Genomic DNA, 14,435 nt, shown 5'->3' with positions numbered 1-14,435 from the left:
AATTAATAGAATTTTATACATACATACATACATACATACATACACACACACACACACACACACACACACACACACACACACACATATATATACATACATACATACACCGATCAGCCATAACACCACATAACATTAACACATTAACATGGATTATCAATTATATACCAGGAAAGCATCATGGGCACCCAAGGCTCACAAAGACAACTTAGCACAAACTGCAAAAAGGTAAATGTTGGCTACAATAGTAATGCACCAGAACACCCATTGCACCCCACTGCCCATTGTGGATGGGTCCAGCAGGCAAAGAGCCTGGGGGTGCTCATCCGGCATCCAAACTTTCAAGACCATAATAATAACAACATAAAGAATGATAATCAAAAATTCATTTTCATGTACTAATAGACTGATGGATCAATAGATAGACAGACAAACAGACAGACAGATAGATAGTTTGACATGTGACATGTTGACACTCTAACCAACTAACTAACCAGCACACAGTAAAATACAAATCAGTCCAATTATTGCTGATGGGTTATTATTGCAATAAGGTTTTATGGTGTGCTTACCCATTCAAGTGTTGTAGGTATTATGTAAAACGTTACAATTTTTTGCAAGTAATTTTTGTTAAATAACCTTTAAATCATAGCAATTAAATGTCATTAAGAAATTAGTTTATGGTTTAACTTTGACATTCTTCTAATCCTGAAGTTCAATCAAAACCCTCTCATGTCTGCATTTTCAGAGTCATGTTTACAGAAGAAAATGCCTCACAATGTCCAGTATCCCTAACAGCAACATTTAGTTCAATACACCAGACACAACCTTTAGTGTAGTTAATATTCACAGACACATACTGTATTGTTTGTTTACAATGGCATGATGTACTGTATTTTTATAGGACTATGCACTGTTAGCAGTATATTGCTGTAAAAGCACAAATTTAATTTTAAAAACTGTTGTTTAACCTATTTCTTGCTAAATGTGCATTTTAAACATCTCAACTATACTCTTGTTCTTTTTGGCCTTCATGGCAACAGCTTTTGTTAATTTCAGCACAATTTACTAAATGTTGAAGTTATCATATATACTAATAATGTTCAAACCATATTTACACTATTAATTAAAATGCCCTGGTTACCAGTTTCCATGCAAAGTTGTGCTTACCCACAAATATAAGGCTGTGCTTGTGACTCCTGGATTTAGACTTTTCTCTATGAATTGTGTGTTTTCAGCGTTGTGGTACCGAAGATTATGAATTCACTCCCACAGAATCTCTGTAAAATTTTGCCTTCATCTTTTTATTTGAGTCATAGCTCAAAATGTCACTTTTCTCTCAGTGCTGTCACTGTGCAACTCAATACCCAGGTCTACTGTAGTTGAAAGAAGATCTCATGGGCCCTAAACTATAGAGATGTGCAGGGAATTTCATCACAAAGACTGTGGGAGGCCTGGAAACTTTCCGAACACCTCTTGGCTATGGGTCCAACTATAATGCTCTAAAATACTTTTATATATAATGGCTTCCTCTGTTTATGTTACCTCTTAATCCACCTTATCATTTGAATAGTGCCAGTATTATATATTATATACTGGACCAGTGTTACTTACATTTACTGTTTAGCTGATTTCTTTGTTTTCTTGTAGTGTAAGAAAATTTATTAATTATTTGGTTTTGCTGAATTGAAATTGACATTTGTATTTTACATTTTATTATTATTACTATTACTATTATTATTATTATTATTATTGTTGTGTTGATTATTAATAATTCTAACATAATTGCCGATAAATCTAAAGAGGGGGTAAAAAGATGGCAGACACATCAAGGAATCTGGCCTAAAAACATCAGTGATGTTGTTTTGAAACTAGAAAAATCCGTTATAATCTTTTCACCCTGAGGACTCTCTTGAGCATTATGATAATATTTTTGAGCAGCAATAACAAAATGGAGGTCACCAATGCGACATAATCTAATCGAGTACAAAATAAACTAACTCATCTCCCGCCCTGTATTCCCTCGCCACCTGTGATCTGCCCCGTTAATGTGTTTGTGTCATGCTTTGACAAACTGTGTGAAAACAAACTGTTTGTGATTACTCCCTGATTTCATTGGACAGGTTTCTAATCCCTGATCAGTGCCGGTGCTGTTATATAGCGAAACAGCGCAGTGAGATTAAAAGCGCTCAGGTGGAGGTGACTGTGCGAAACAATGAACGCAGGTGGAAACAGTTTTGGTCAGCCTGCAGTATGTGTTTCGTCGGCGTCGTCTCGGGAAAACCACGAACAGGACTACACGCAGGTTCCACCCTAACGAACGCCAACGAAAGAGGTTTTCAGTCTCCTGACGAATCTAAACAAAATGCGATCTCTTGCATCCGCAGTCCATCCCAGAAGCTCGCGCCTGGCTGTTAACGCGCGCGAGCGACGGCGCATGCGCGATGTGAACGCCGCTCTGGACGATCTGCGTGCCGCGATACCGTACAGCGGAAATCACAACCTGAAACTGTCAGCGCTCGCCACACTGCTGCTGGCCAAGAACTACATCCTAATGCAGGCTTACGCCTTGGGGCAAATGTGCAAGATTGTCCAGCAACGAAACCTCGAACAAAATGTCACATCAGCCATTTCTCCCGCGAGACCAGAGGCGCTAGTCTGCGCAGGACTGCGCGAATTTGTTTCTGTATTTCTAAACAATTTCTTTGTTGATGTTGACTATATGGAAGATGTTAAAACATATTTAGATGTTTACTATTAGTTACATTCTGTAACTATAACCTTATGTTTTAAATAGTGATAGCAGAAACAATACGTGGATAAAACCTCTGCATAAAGCATTAGCCTGAAAATAGATTTATTGATATATATACTTCATTTATAAACCTCTTATTTTTCCATGTGTCTAAATCTGTCTAATGTTAGGCCTGATATAGATATGATTACATCGAAATGATCTATTAACAATGACATTACAGCATAATACTGTATATGAGAACACGCAGTTTATTCTTTGTTTTTTAAATTAATCTACTTAGAAACATGTCATTATAACACGGATAGGGAAAACGAAATCATAACGACTTAAATTTTAAATTATGCTTTGACAGTTCTCATTTGGCTATTGTAGACGCAGTGTTTTCTACTTGTAAATTTTACGAGTCGAATGGAATGTCTAGATCGCGTTAATAAATAAACCATCATATTCTCTACAGTCACCCGTTCGACAATCGTCTCTATAACCCTGTACAATACGGAATGTGACGAAATAAAGGAAAGGGTAGCGATATTTTAAAGTTTCATCATAAGATATATATGCCTCTATTTTCTACATAAAATATTTATTTTAATTAGATATAGTATGATTTGATTTTGAAACGGAAAACGAATTAAAAAATCAAACAAACGTAGTCTTATTTTTAACACGAATTGTCCGAATTAAATGCAAATATAATATACGATCAATCTTTCCTAATCCTGAGGAAAATTGCAAATGTAATCTAATTTAAATGTCATCTAATGATCTTAGTAATACCTTATAATATTTTCTATTATATTTCTTAAGGCAGAGAGAGGGCGAGAGAGATTTCGTAACAAACATTATTCCAGAAACAAAGGATTTGGCAACCCGAACAGCTCTGCCTCAGCAACTGCGCCGTTACGGTCCTGGCCAATCACAGAGATTCTGTGAAATCTCGTCCTGCACGCACTGTTGTATCGCGTGATTTCAGCCTAAGGCCCAGCGCCATCGCCAATATTTATTTAGTAAGTATTTTATCGTAAATAAATGTGCTTTACATATTTAACCAAAAGAAACGGACTGCTATCGACATTATTGACCTGCATGTGGATTTTGCGCTATCCAATTTGGGCTGTTTTGTGTCTTTTCTGTGATAGTCGTTTTAAGTTTCAGACTCGATTGTTTTGCTTCCTCTTGAGGCCGCCATTATTTTGTACACCACCGAGAAAAATACCAAATGTATAGCTTTGTCGCAATTTTATTTTAAAAGCTCTTAAACACACTTTTATATGATGCCATTTTAGATTTAAAAATTAGTTGTTCTAAAATGAAGTGTAACGTTAGTTAACAGTCGTTTGACTGAACAACGATACGAGGTTGAAAACACCGCGAAAATACGAAACGCCGCCTGACGCTGCTGTAGCTGCTGCTCTATTCGTTCATCCACCGCTGACCAACTGTTGCATGCACTTGACAAGAAGAGCCAGATGTCTCAGGCTTTTTAAAGGGGGTCACGTAGTATATTAGCAGAAACATTTGTGTGTGTGTGTGTGTGTGTGTGTTTTATTACATGAGTGAGCATCTCAGTATATATTTTAATTTAACGGGCGTTTTATAGGAGAACTACTTTAGTGACAGATCCATGATGAGTTATGCGGAAAAGCCTGAAGATATCACGAAGGAGGAATGGATGGAGAAAATGAATAACGTGCACATTCAAAGAGCAGATATGAACCGTCTCATCATGAACTATTTAGTAACCGGTAAGCCAGTTTCATTTGCATTTACTCATATGTCTGTGTAGGAATTTTGCCATAAATGGCACTTGAATACTATATAGTATGTAGTTGCTGTGTGGCAGCCCTAGGAAAACTTTTACATGGCTAAAAGTTTACACTTGCTGCTTCATCTAGTTCTGTTTCATTTCATCCAGTTTTTCATATAAATGAATGGTCTCTTCTGTTGTGTGTGTTTTTTAAAGGTTATTTAAACATTTTATATCTTTATCATATGTCTGTTCAGAATGTTTCTGGGTAAGAGTGTCTGCCAAATTAACTACTGACTTTAGTACAGGGGTGATTCAGTGGTTAAAATGTTAGGATTACTGATCGGAAGGTCGTAGTTTCAAACGCTATCACCATTGATGGAAGCTGTTCATATGCAATAAAATAAATGGAAGACATTCTGGATGACTCATGCTGTAAGTGATAGCCATATGTTGTAAATGTTTAAGCTTCCTTATTTGTTTCACTGTTATGAGTAAAGGTGCCTGAAATATTTAGATATTTGTCTCTAATCACAAATAGAAGTAAGTTTCTTCTTTGTTGTTAACAGTGGTTGGTTACTTTACCGCCAACTGTAGTTCTCATTCTCCCTCATCTCTCTGGCCTCTTGAAGCCAATTTCCTCTCTGTACCACTCTGCATCTTTAGTTGAAGTTCTGTAAGTTGCATAACCACTACCAATATATATCTCTTTCCTCGGCTTCTCTGTCCTTTAAAGCTAACTTTTCAGTCCAGTTGTCCTCAAAAAAAAAAATTGCCACCAAGAGCTGTGCCACCATATCTAGCCACTCTTGCGGATATTTTCTGCACGAGACCAGTACATGTTCGTCAGTCTTACTTTCATGGCGTTCCTCACAGAATCCTGTTGGGTGTTTACCTACTGTAAGTACTATTAAAGTTGCTATGTCCAGTGGTTAGTCTGCTAAGAAATACTTCCTCTTTCTGACCCCCCCTTCCCCCGTCACATCTACTTTGTCCTGTATTCAATGTGAATGTCTCACCTTTAGTTTATTATAGGGCTGTAGCTATCGAATATTTAAGTAATCGAGTATTCTACAAAAAATTTAATCGAGCAATCAGATAAAATGTACTTTTGCTTAATTAAACAGCAATGTAAAATATATATAAGAGAAACAAAGCTTAATTGGTCTACTTTGAAGAAAAATCTTCTTTTATTTTTTAAATGCATACAGCATGTTATCAAAAATAAACATTGTCATTATTCACAATACAAGGAATAGCTTAAAGTTGACTAAGATGAGTTGAGTGCATTACAATGCCATACATTCTTATTTTAAAGCCTTTACTCAGATGCAAAAACTAAAAAAAAAAAGGTATTTCAAATGACTTGAAGTTTAAAAAAAATACTAAGGCACACATTAAAGTAAATAATTATACAAAAACATCAGCTGTGCAACTTTACTTTTAGAACTAAATGTTCACAGCTCTACAGCTCAGGCATAACATAAGCCTTTACTGACAGTTTCTGTAATTTTCTCTTGCTTTTTTTTTTTTTTTCTTGGCTCGCTGATATTTTTATCGCTCCCTTCCATTTTCCCACCCACAACACTGTTCAAATCAGAACACTCCCTCAAATCAGTACACAGCTAACTATTTGAGTCTCCTTCCGCTTTGTGGGTGACATAAGCGCATTTTCTTCTACAGTGTTCACTGGCGGCTTGCATCCTCAAGCGCGCTGTGTCACGCCAAAGAAATAATTCAAAAACATAACGCAAGCTTTTAAGATGAATTAAAAGAAGCTTTAAGGCTGAAGACTTTGCCTCGATATTTTTTTTGTAATCGAATTACTCGAGTTACTTGAGGAATTGTTTCAGCCCTAGTTCTGCTGGAAAACTGTTTCAGTTGTTGTGTTTTAAAATTCCAAAACTGTCATGAGAAGAGCTTTAGAGTTGAGGAGGCCTATTTTTTTTTTATCACTGCATAAAACTGGTTAATTAACTAAGGTAATATTTTTAGGCTGTCCCCAAGACCTAAAAGTAGTCTGTGATATTATTTCCATGTCATTTTGTTGGGATTTATTTGTTTTCAAAGGCAGATTTTTATTGCAGAAGTGAGCTAGAGCTTTTTGAACCCACTTGACGTTTTCATCTCCTAATTCTCACTGTGACTTACCGGCTGAATTTAATCTTTTTGATGAAAGCAGGCCATAGTGTACACACTATCATCAGTTACATCACACATTTATGTGATAAAAATAAACAACCACTAGATTAAGAAATGTTTGTGTTTCACAGAGGGTTTTAAAGAGGCTGCAGAGAAGTTCCGGATAGAGTCAGGCATTGAGCCCAGTGTGGATCTGGACTCGCTGGATGAGAGGATAAAGATCAGGGAGATGATTTTGAAAGGGCAGATTCAGGAAGCCATCTCTCTCATTAATAGCCTTCATCCAGAACTCTTGGACGCCAACCGATATCTGTACTTCCATCTTCAGGTATATCTTATTCTTTTTATTCTTAACCACAAATTTGTAGGCCACAAGCCTGATCCAAAGCAAAAAGAAATGGTCTTAAAATCATCTTTGAAAATAGCTTATACATTAGCGATCTGTGGTTACAGCACAGAATGAAAATGTATATCAAAAATTTATACAAGAATTATACGGTGCTTTTATTTCTTCACATGGTTTGTACATGTTGGTTTACAGTTTGGGACAAAATTACTAGATAGAAATTCATTGTATTACTGTAGTGAGACCCACAAAAATGTCAGCACAAGGCTCCATGCACAGTCACCGGGAGCACTGATAGTCAGTGTGCCAAAAGACATCGTCCTGTGTACATTGGGAGCTGTGCAACGCGCGTTATCACGTCTGCTGTTTCCTAAGTTAGAACAGAGCAACCGTGAATTTCTGCATGAAACTGGGCAAATCTGCCCAGAGATGTTTAAAATGATATGGCTAGTTTACGGTAATGCTGCGGTAAGTTGTTCGGGGTGATTTGAATGGCATGCACGCTTCAAGAGTGGAAGAACGTCACTGGAAGATGATAAGAAATCAGGAAGACCTTCAATGTGGTCCACCGCTCAACCAAATGCATGCTCATTGTCTTTTTTGACATTGGCAGCATTGTGCATTCATCAATAGCAAATTCTACTGGCAGATTTTAGGGTGTCTGAGGAAGAACTATGGCGAAAGTGAACAATAAATTATAAATAAACACGTCATTGAAGGATAATGTACTGTCTTTTCCCTATGACTGTATCTGTTTCTGCCTTAAAAAATTCTTAAAGGGTTTACAAACTGGTTTTGAAGAAATGTGACCAAAACTTCTTCAGGTTTTTTACACTAAAAGTTTTAAAAGTAGATGGAGAGAACCCAGTTAACTAATATATTTATATCTATATTTATATATCATGCCATGTCATTGTAATTTTGAAGGAAAAAAAAATCAAATGGCATATCTGTGTGGCAAAATTATGCAAACATTAGGAATGATTTGGTTAATAAGGAGAAATCAGAGCGAGATGTTTTTAATTAGTGGGCAAGATGCTTTATTTAAAGAAAAGTCTGATCTTGAAAAACACTTTTGTGGCAGTGCATCACTTATTCTTATAAATAAATGTTTTTGAATACCTCAGAAAAAAAAGTTGTTGATGCTCATCCAAAGGTTACCAAACCATTTCTGAAGTGATTAGACTCAATCTGTCTACATTCAGACTGTGGACATTCAAGTTCATTATTAACCTCCCTAGGAGTGGTCGACCAACAAAACTCTCTCTTAAATTGAGGTGTGTAGTAGTCTGAGAGGTTACAAAAGACGTGGAGATGAAAGGTGCCCTTGTGCTAGATCTGAAATATTGAAATAGGTTTTCCTCTTTTGCAGCAGCAGCATCTGATTGAACTGATCCGTTTGCGGGAAACTGAGGCTGCACTGGAGTTTGCGCAGTCACAGCTGGCTGAACAAGGTGAGGAGAGCAGGGAATGTCTAACCGAGATGGAGCGAACTCTGGCCCTGCTTGCATTTGACAACCCTGAAGACTCACCTTTTGGAGATCTTCTAAACATGATGCAGCGACAGAAGGTGAGGGGGTATACTGTATGTGTACGGGTGTGGATACTATACAGTATATTACCAAAATGATGTTCCCTTCACTGGAGCTAATGTGTAGACTTTAAGCTTTAATTTGAGGGTGTAAGAAATAGTGAAAAAAAGCGGATAACAATTCAATGATTCATATTATGGTGTAAGCATGGATGCTGACAATGGAACTGGTGTGTGTGTGTGTGTGTGTGTGTGTGTGTGTGTGTGTGTGTGTGTGTGTGTGTGTGTGTGTGTGTCGCAACATGCATACACTCACACACCCATTTTTTTTTTTTTATGGGCAATTTTGTGGAAAGTCAATTAGCCTAACCTGCATTTCTTTGGACTGCAGTCGATAGTGCTAACCCCTAGGCCATTGTGCCACCTGTATCAAATTTTTTCAATATAATATTCAAAATAGAAAAAAAGGCTAAAAAAAAGTAGTTAAAAGTCTTCCATTGGATAATTACTGCAGTGATCAATACAGTTCACCTGGCAATGAGTTATTAAATCTTAACTGATGTAGAAGATGTATTCTGTGGTCATGGCAAAGATGTTATTCTGTTTAACAAGGGTCAGAAAAACATCCTGAATGAGTGCGATGATGGATCACTAAGACGCTTGGTGAAATCAAATTTTTTATATATATATATATATATATATATATATATATATATACACACACACACAGTAGAGCTATGTTTAATAGTGAAAGTAAGAGGATTTTCACCCCTACAACGCAAAGAAAATTTAAAAGATTTGGGACTAACCAGCTGTGTAGCCTTAAGCGCAAACCACTTGGCAGTGAGGCTAATCAGGTAAAAGTATTCAATTTGCTAGGGGGCATAAAGAATGGACTATAGAGCACTGGGAAAAGATCATGCGGAGTCATGGGCAAATCAGGGTAAGAAGAGAGGTGGAAGAAGTTATGCACTGACATGCCTAGTGTCTAATGTACAAGCATGTTTGTGGGGGGGCTGAATTCACTCCTTGACTGGAAATTCACCACAGAGTCAAGAATTTAACCTCAATCTTTGGGATGTGATGAAGAGGACTCTACACAGTGGTCTGACTCTTTTGTCATCAATTCAAGGTTTTAAAGATAACTGAATGCGACTTAACTAAAAAAATAAAAAAGTTAAATAAGCATTATACTGTATTTTGCATAAGCTTGTCGAAATAATGCAATGGCCATCATTAAAAAGTGATGAAATGTTACTGTACGACACTAAATGTCCCAAAAACAAACAGGAACTGAAGCCAGCTGAAGCAAAGAACTGCCAGAGCGTCATGAGGAAAGCAGCCCAGATTCTGTTTATTTATGGGTTCCAAAACAACAGGCAGCCCTGTTTTGTTAAATAAGACCATGGTGAAAAGAGTTATGTTGCTTGTCTGATGTTGTATTTGACTAATATTAAGACTTGCTGTGATTGGGCGATTATAATTTTAAAACTGAGAATTGAAATTAGGGGGGACCTACAATTACACCTGACACAGATGCATCCTGCCCTCCACATAAAGGATCTGACCAGGTGGGCAGGCTTTTACTTCCCATGTACATAAAAGAACCTTGGGCATCCATTACTCTCTCATTGCCTCCCTGTTTGTCACCATCACTTCTTTTGCCCTCGTCAAAGTCGCTCATAATCTTACACTTGTCGATTTTACATGCTTCCAACACATCATTTTTGGAAGTTGACGCTTTACTTGTCTAAAATATCCAATCCTTTAACAGGTTCCACTGTAATAAGATGATCAATATTGTTCTTTTGTTAATGGTTTAAGTAATTGTGTAACTGTTAGAAGTGTTGTAATTGTTATAAAAGAAACAAAAGAATTGAGCTAGTTTTAATTATGTTCTGCTTCTTATCCACATGGTGGCATCATTGCGTAAGGAAGGTTTTATGCTAAGAAATGTCTTCTCTTGCAGGTTTGGAGTGAGGTGAACCAGGCAGTACTCGACTATGAAAACAGAGAGTCGACACCAAAACTGGCCAAGCTGCTAAAGCTCTTGTTATGGGCTCAGAATGAACTTGACCAGAAAAAAGTCAAATACCCCAAAATGACAGACATTAGTAAGGGCACAATTGAGGAGCCCAAGTAAGAACTGGCAACAACATGGACATCTGTGCTATACTGTAACATCTCCCCCCCCATTTATAAAGTCAGTGAATGGACCATCTATATGAACGAATATGAACTAGCAATTTGTTTGCATCTCGTACAAGAGGAATAACTTAACTGTATATTGTATTATATTTTCAAAGCAGATATGCTAATCAAAGTAAATATATCAAATTAATTTAGCTTTCAGAATGAAAATAATTATATACTATTGACCTTTTATTTGCAAATGTTATTCATCTTGTTTTTTTTAAAGTACTGGCTTTTTATTTTCTGTTTGGTCTACCTTTTTTTTCCCCCATATACATTTAATGCTATTTTTCCATCTAAATTAAAAGTGTAAAAAACAGCAAAGAATTTAGGGGTGTAGCATTCAGAAAGTTTGAATTAAGGCAATGAATAATCTGAATAAAAGCAAAAATTAATAGTTAGATTGATTAGATATCGATACTTAAAAGAACAAACAATTGGTTCTTTAAAAAAAAGTATCCAGCTCATGTAAATAAGCTAGCAAGGTGATTTGCTAATAACACTGATACTAAAAGCAGTACCTCATTATTTGCAAGTCAAAGGTAGGCTTACTACCCGCTCCCTGCTAAATAGAATTTTAATTGTAGCGGATTCATCTGTATCATCAAATATTGCTTGTAATCTGTGGAATTAAAATTATACTGTATTGTGCCGATACCTGATATTTACACCCCTAATCGTTAGGTAAGTGTTAAGCTTAAATTTCATTTTCTGTATGGAAATGTTTCAGGATTGTTTCCCAGTGGAAATCAATACATAATTTTTCTGAATTTTTTTTTAACAGTTGGTGTGTTTTTGATGGGTAGGGACACAGTCTTCTGGTCTGTCCTTTTGCTGTGCCTTGTATTGGTTGACTATGTTGAGGTGTGTGTGCATGAGACTGTGTGTATGTTTTTATTGTTTGAGAGAGAAGGTTGGAAGCCTTGCATTTTCACTTAATTAGCTTGCTTAAATGGTGAGCACAGGTGAATGAACATGTCAAGCAGGTGAATGTGGGTGAAATTTTTTTTTTTTTTTTCAGAATAAGTAATTTTTTCATTTTAAACTCATTTTTTAAATGGCTTGATAATTTCTACATCACTCTTTTTATTTTAGATTTGTACATGCTACTGAAGTTTATTTATAGTTGTCATTTTTATGTTATTTATTCAACAACACATTCTTCAGCCTCTGCTGCTTTTAAATTCAAATTTCAGGTACAATAAAGTATTTCTTTGAAACAAAATGTTGATCTTGCCTCTTTGATCCCACACACTTCATCAGTGTTTAAGGCATGAGTCTGCAAATACTGTATATCTTTGAACATGTCCCTTCTGTAATTCCTGTCCAGCAGTACTCGCTTTCTGGTCTTCCCCTCAGGATCCAAAGTATGTTCTGAAGTATAGCATAATCAAAAGCAGCTGCATGAATATGAAACGGTGCTGATATTGAAGGGAAGTTAAAAAAAAAAAAAAAACTGTTAACCTGAACAAAAAAACATGTTTAACAGCACAGGAGTAAGGAACAAGTCATTTACAGCTTAGAAGGAATAGTGACTATATCATTAAGATGCCATTGCATAGATTTTTAACTGTTTTTACCGGTACTTGTACAGTTAAGAAGAATTTCATAGGGTAAGGATTAGTTTTTGAATGTTCAAACTTGGTCCCTAGTTTTCTGCACTTAATTATGGTAGTTAGGGGATAACGGTATAATAGGCCTTCTTTTCAAGGGGTGAAAAAAAATAATGGCAATTTTACTAAGATGTTTCAGTTAACCATTCGAACGCATTCATTAGTGTAAAAAAAAAAAAAAAGAAGCAAGATCAAAATAATCCATCATCTTCACTACAGTACTCAGACTTGATATGTGCCTTGTTTCCACTCAAGTTAAATATTGAACAGTTTAAATAAAAGATAGAAACTGATTTGCATTTCAATGAGTGAAATAAGTATTTGAACCCTCTAACAAAAAAAGACTTAATACTAGTGGCAAAACCCTTGTTTGCAAGCACAGAGGTCAAATGTTTCTTGTAATTGATGACCAAGTTTGCGCACATTTTAGGAGGAATTTTGGTCCACTTCTTTTTGCAGATCATCTCTAATCACTAAGGTTTCGAGGCTGTCTCTGTGAAACTTTGAGCTTCAGCGCCCTCCATAGGTTTTCTATTGGATTAAGGTCTGGAGACTAACTAGGCCACTCCATGACCTTAATGTGCTTCTTCTTGAGCCAATCCTTTGTTGCCTTTGCTGTATGTTTTGGGTCATTGTTGTGCTGAAACACCCATCCACGACCCATTTTCAGTTTCCTGGCAGAGGAAAGGAGGTTGTCGCGCAGGATTTTACGATACATGGCTCCGTCCATTTTCCCGTTGATGCGGTAAAGTTTTCCTGTGCCCTTAGGAGAAAAACACCCCCAAAGCAAAATGTTTCCACCTCCATGCTTGATGGTGGGGATGGTGTTTTGGGGGTCATAGGCAGCATTTTTCCTCCTCCAAACACAGCGAGTTGAGTTAATGCCATATCTCAATCCTAGTCACTCTCTGAATCATTCAGGTGTTCATTGGCAAACTTCAGATGGGCCTGCACATGTGCCTTCTTGAGCAGGGGGACCTTGCGAGCACTGCAGGATTTTAATCTATTGCGGTGTAATGTGTTTCCAATGGTTTTCTTGGTGACTGTGGTCCCAGCTACTTTGAGGTCATTAACTAACTCTTCCCGTGTAGTTCTAAGAAGATTTCTCACTTTTCTCAGAATCATTGACACCCCAAGAGGTGAGATCTTGCGTGGAGCCCCAGACCGAGGTCGATTGATGATCATTTTGTGCTCCTTTTATTTTCGAACAATTGCACCAATAGTTGTCACCTTCTCTCCCAGATTCTTGCTAATGGTTTGGTAGCCCATTCCAGCCTTGTGCAGGTCTACAATTTTGTCTCTGACATCCTTAAGCAGCTTTTTGGTCTTTCCCATTTTGGAGAGTTCGGAGTCTGCTTGATTGATTGATTCTGTGGACAGGTGTCTTTTATACAGGTGACTAGTTAAGGCAGGTGTCTTTAATGAGGGTGACTAATTGAGTAGGAGTTTCTAACCACTCTGTGGGAGCCAGAACTCTTAATGGTTAGTAGGGATTCAAATACTTATTATTTCACTCAATGAAATGCAAATCAGTTTCTTTTATTTAAAGTTATTTTTTAAAATTTTCCCTTTGATGTGCTATCCGTCACTGTTAAAATAAACCTACCAGTAAAATGATACTGTTCTGAGACTTTTCATTTCTTTGTCATTGGACAAACTTACAAAATCACCGAGGGGACAAATAATTATTTCCTTCACTGTATACACTCAGCTAAAGGATTATTAGGAACACCATACTAATACGGTGTTTAATTAATTTGGAGTTTAATTCTACGTGTCATTGATTCAACAAGGTGCTGAAAGCATTCTTAAGAAATGTTGGCCCATATTGATAGGATAGCATCTTGCAGTTGTTGAGATTTGTGGGATGCACGAAGCTCCCGTTCCACCACATCCCAAAGATGCTCTATTGGGTTGAGATCTGGTGACTGTGGGGGCCATTTTAGTACAGTGAACTCATTGTCATGTTCAAGAAACCAATTTAAAATTATTCGAGCTTTGTGACATGGTGCATTATCCTGCTGGAAGTAGCCATCAGAGGATGGGTACATGGTGGTCATAAAGGGATGGGCATGGTCAGAAACAATGCTCAGGTAGCCCGTGGCATT

General features: G+C 37.0%; 1 protein-coding gene across 1 annotated transcript; it reads left to right on the top strand.

The window, feature by feature from the left end:
• Positions 1-3,661: 3,661 nt before the first annotated feature.
• Positions 3,662-11,939, top strand: gid8a (GID complex subunit 8 homolog a (S. cerevisiae)). Its single transcript, XM_053504921.1, has 5 exons — positions 3,662-3,762; positions 4,356-4,500; positions 6,776-6,972; positions 8,363-8,560; positions 10,491-11,939. Exons 2-5 carry the CDS (start codon positions 4,380-4,382, stop codon positions 10,662-10,664), a joined length of 690 nt encoding a protein of 229 aa, XP_053360896.1. The 5' UTR covers positions 3,662-3,762; positions 4,356-4,379; the 3' UTR covers positions 10,665-11,939.
• The last annotated feature ends 2,496 nt before the right edge of the window (positions 11,940-14,435 follow it).

Source organism: Clarias gariepinus, chromosome 9 (assembly GCF_024256425.1).
Source record: "Clarias gariepinus isolate MV-2021 ecotype Netherlands chromosome 9, CGAR_prim_01v2, whole genome shotgun sequence".
Classification (NCBI taxonomy): domain Eukaryota; kingdom Metazoa; phylum Chordata; class Actinopteri; order Siluriformes; family Clariidae; genus Clarias; species Clarias gariepinus.
This window is presented reverse-complemented; position numbering and strand designations above follow the sequence as displayed.

Bases quoted from the DNA above. Each gene is read 5' to 3' on its own strand.
- gid8a (XM_053504921.1), top strand. From the start codon at position 4,380: ATGATGAGTTATGCGGAAAAGCCTGAAGATATCACGAAGGAGGAATGG. The intron at 6,973-8,362 runs GTATATCTTATT...CCTCTTTTGCAG, and splicing joins ATCTGTACTTCCATCTTCAG to CAGCAGCATCTGATTGAACT. The intron at 8,561-10,490 runs GTGAGGGGGTAT...CTTCTCTTGCAG, and splicing joins ACATGATGCAGCGACAGAAG to GTTTGGAGTGAGGTGAACCA.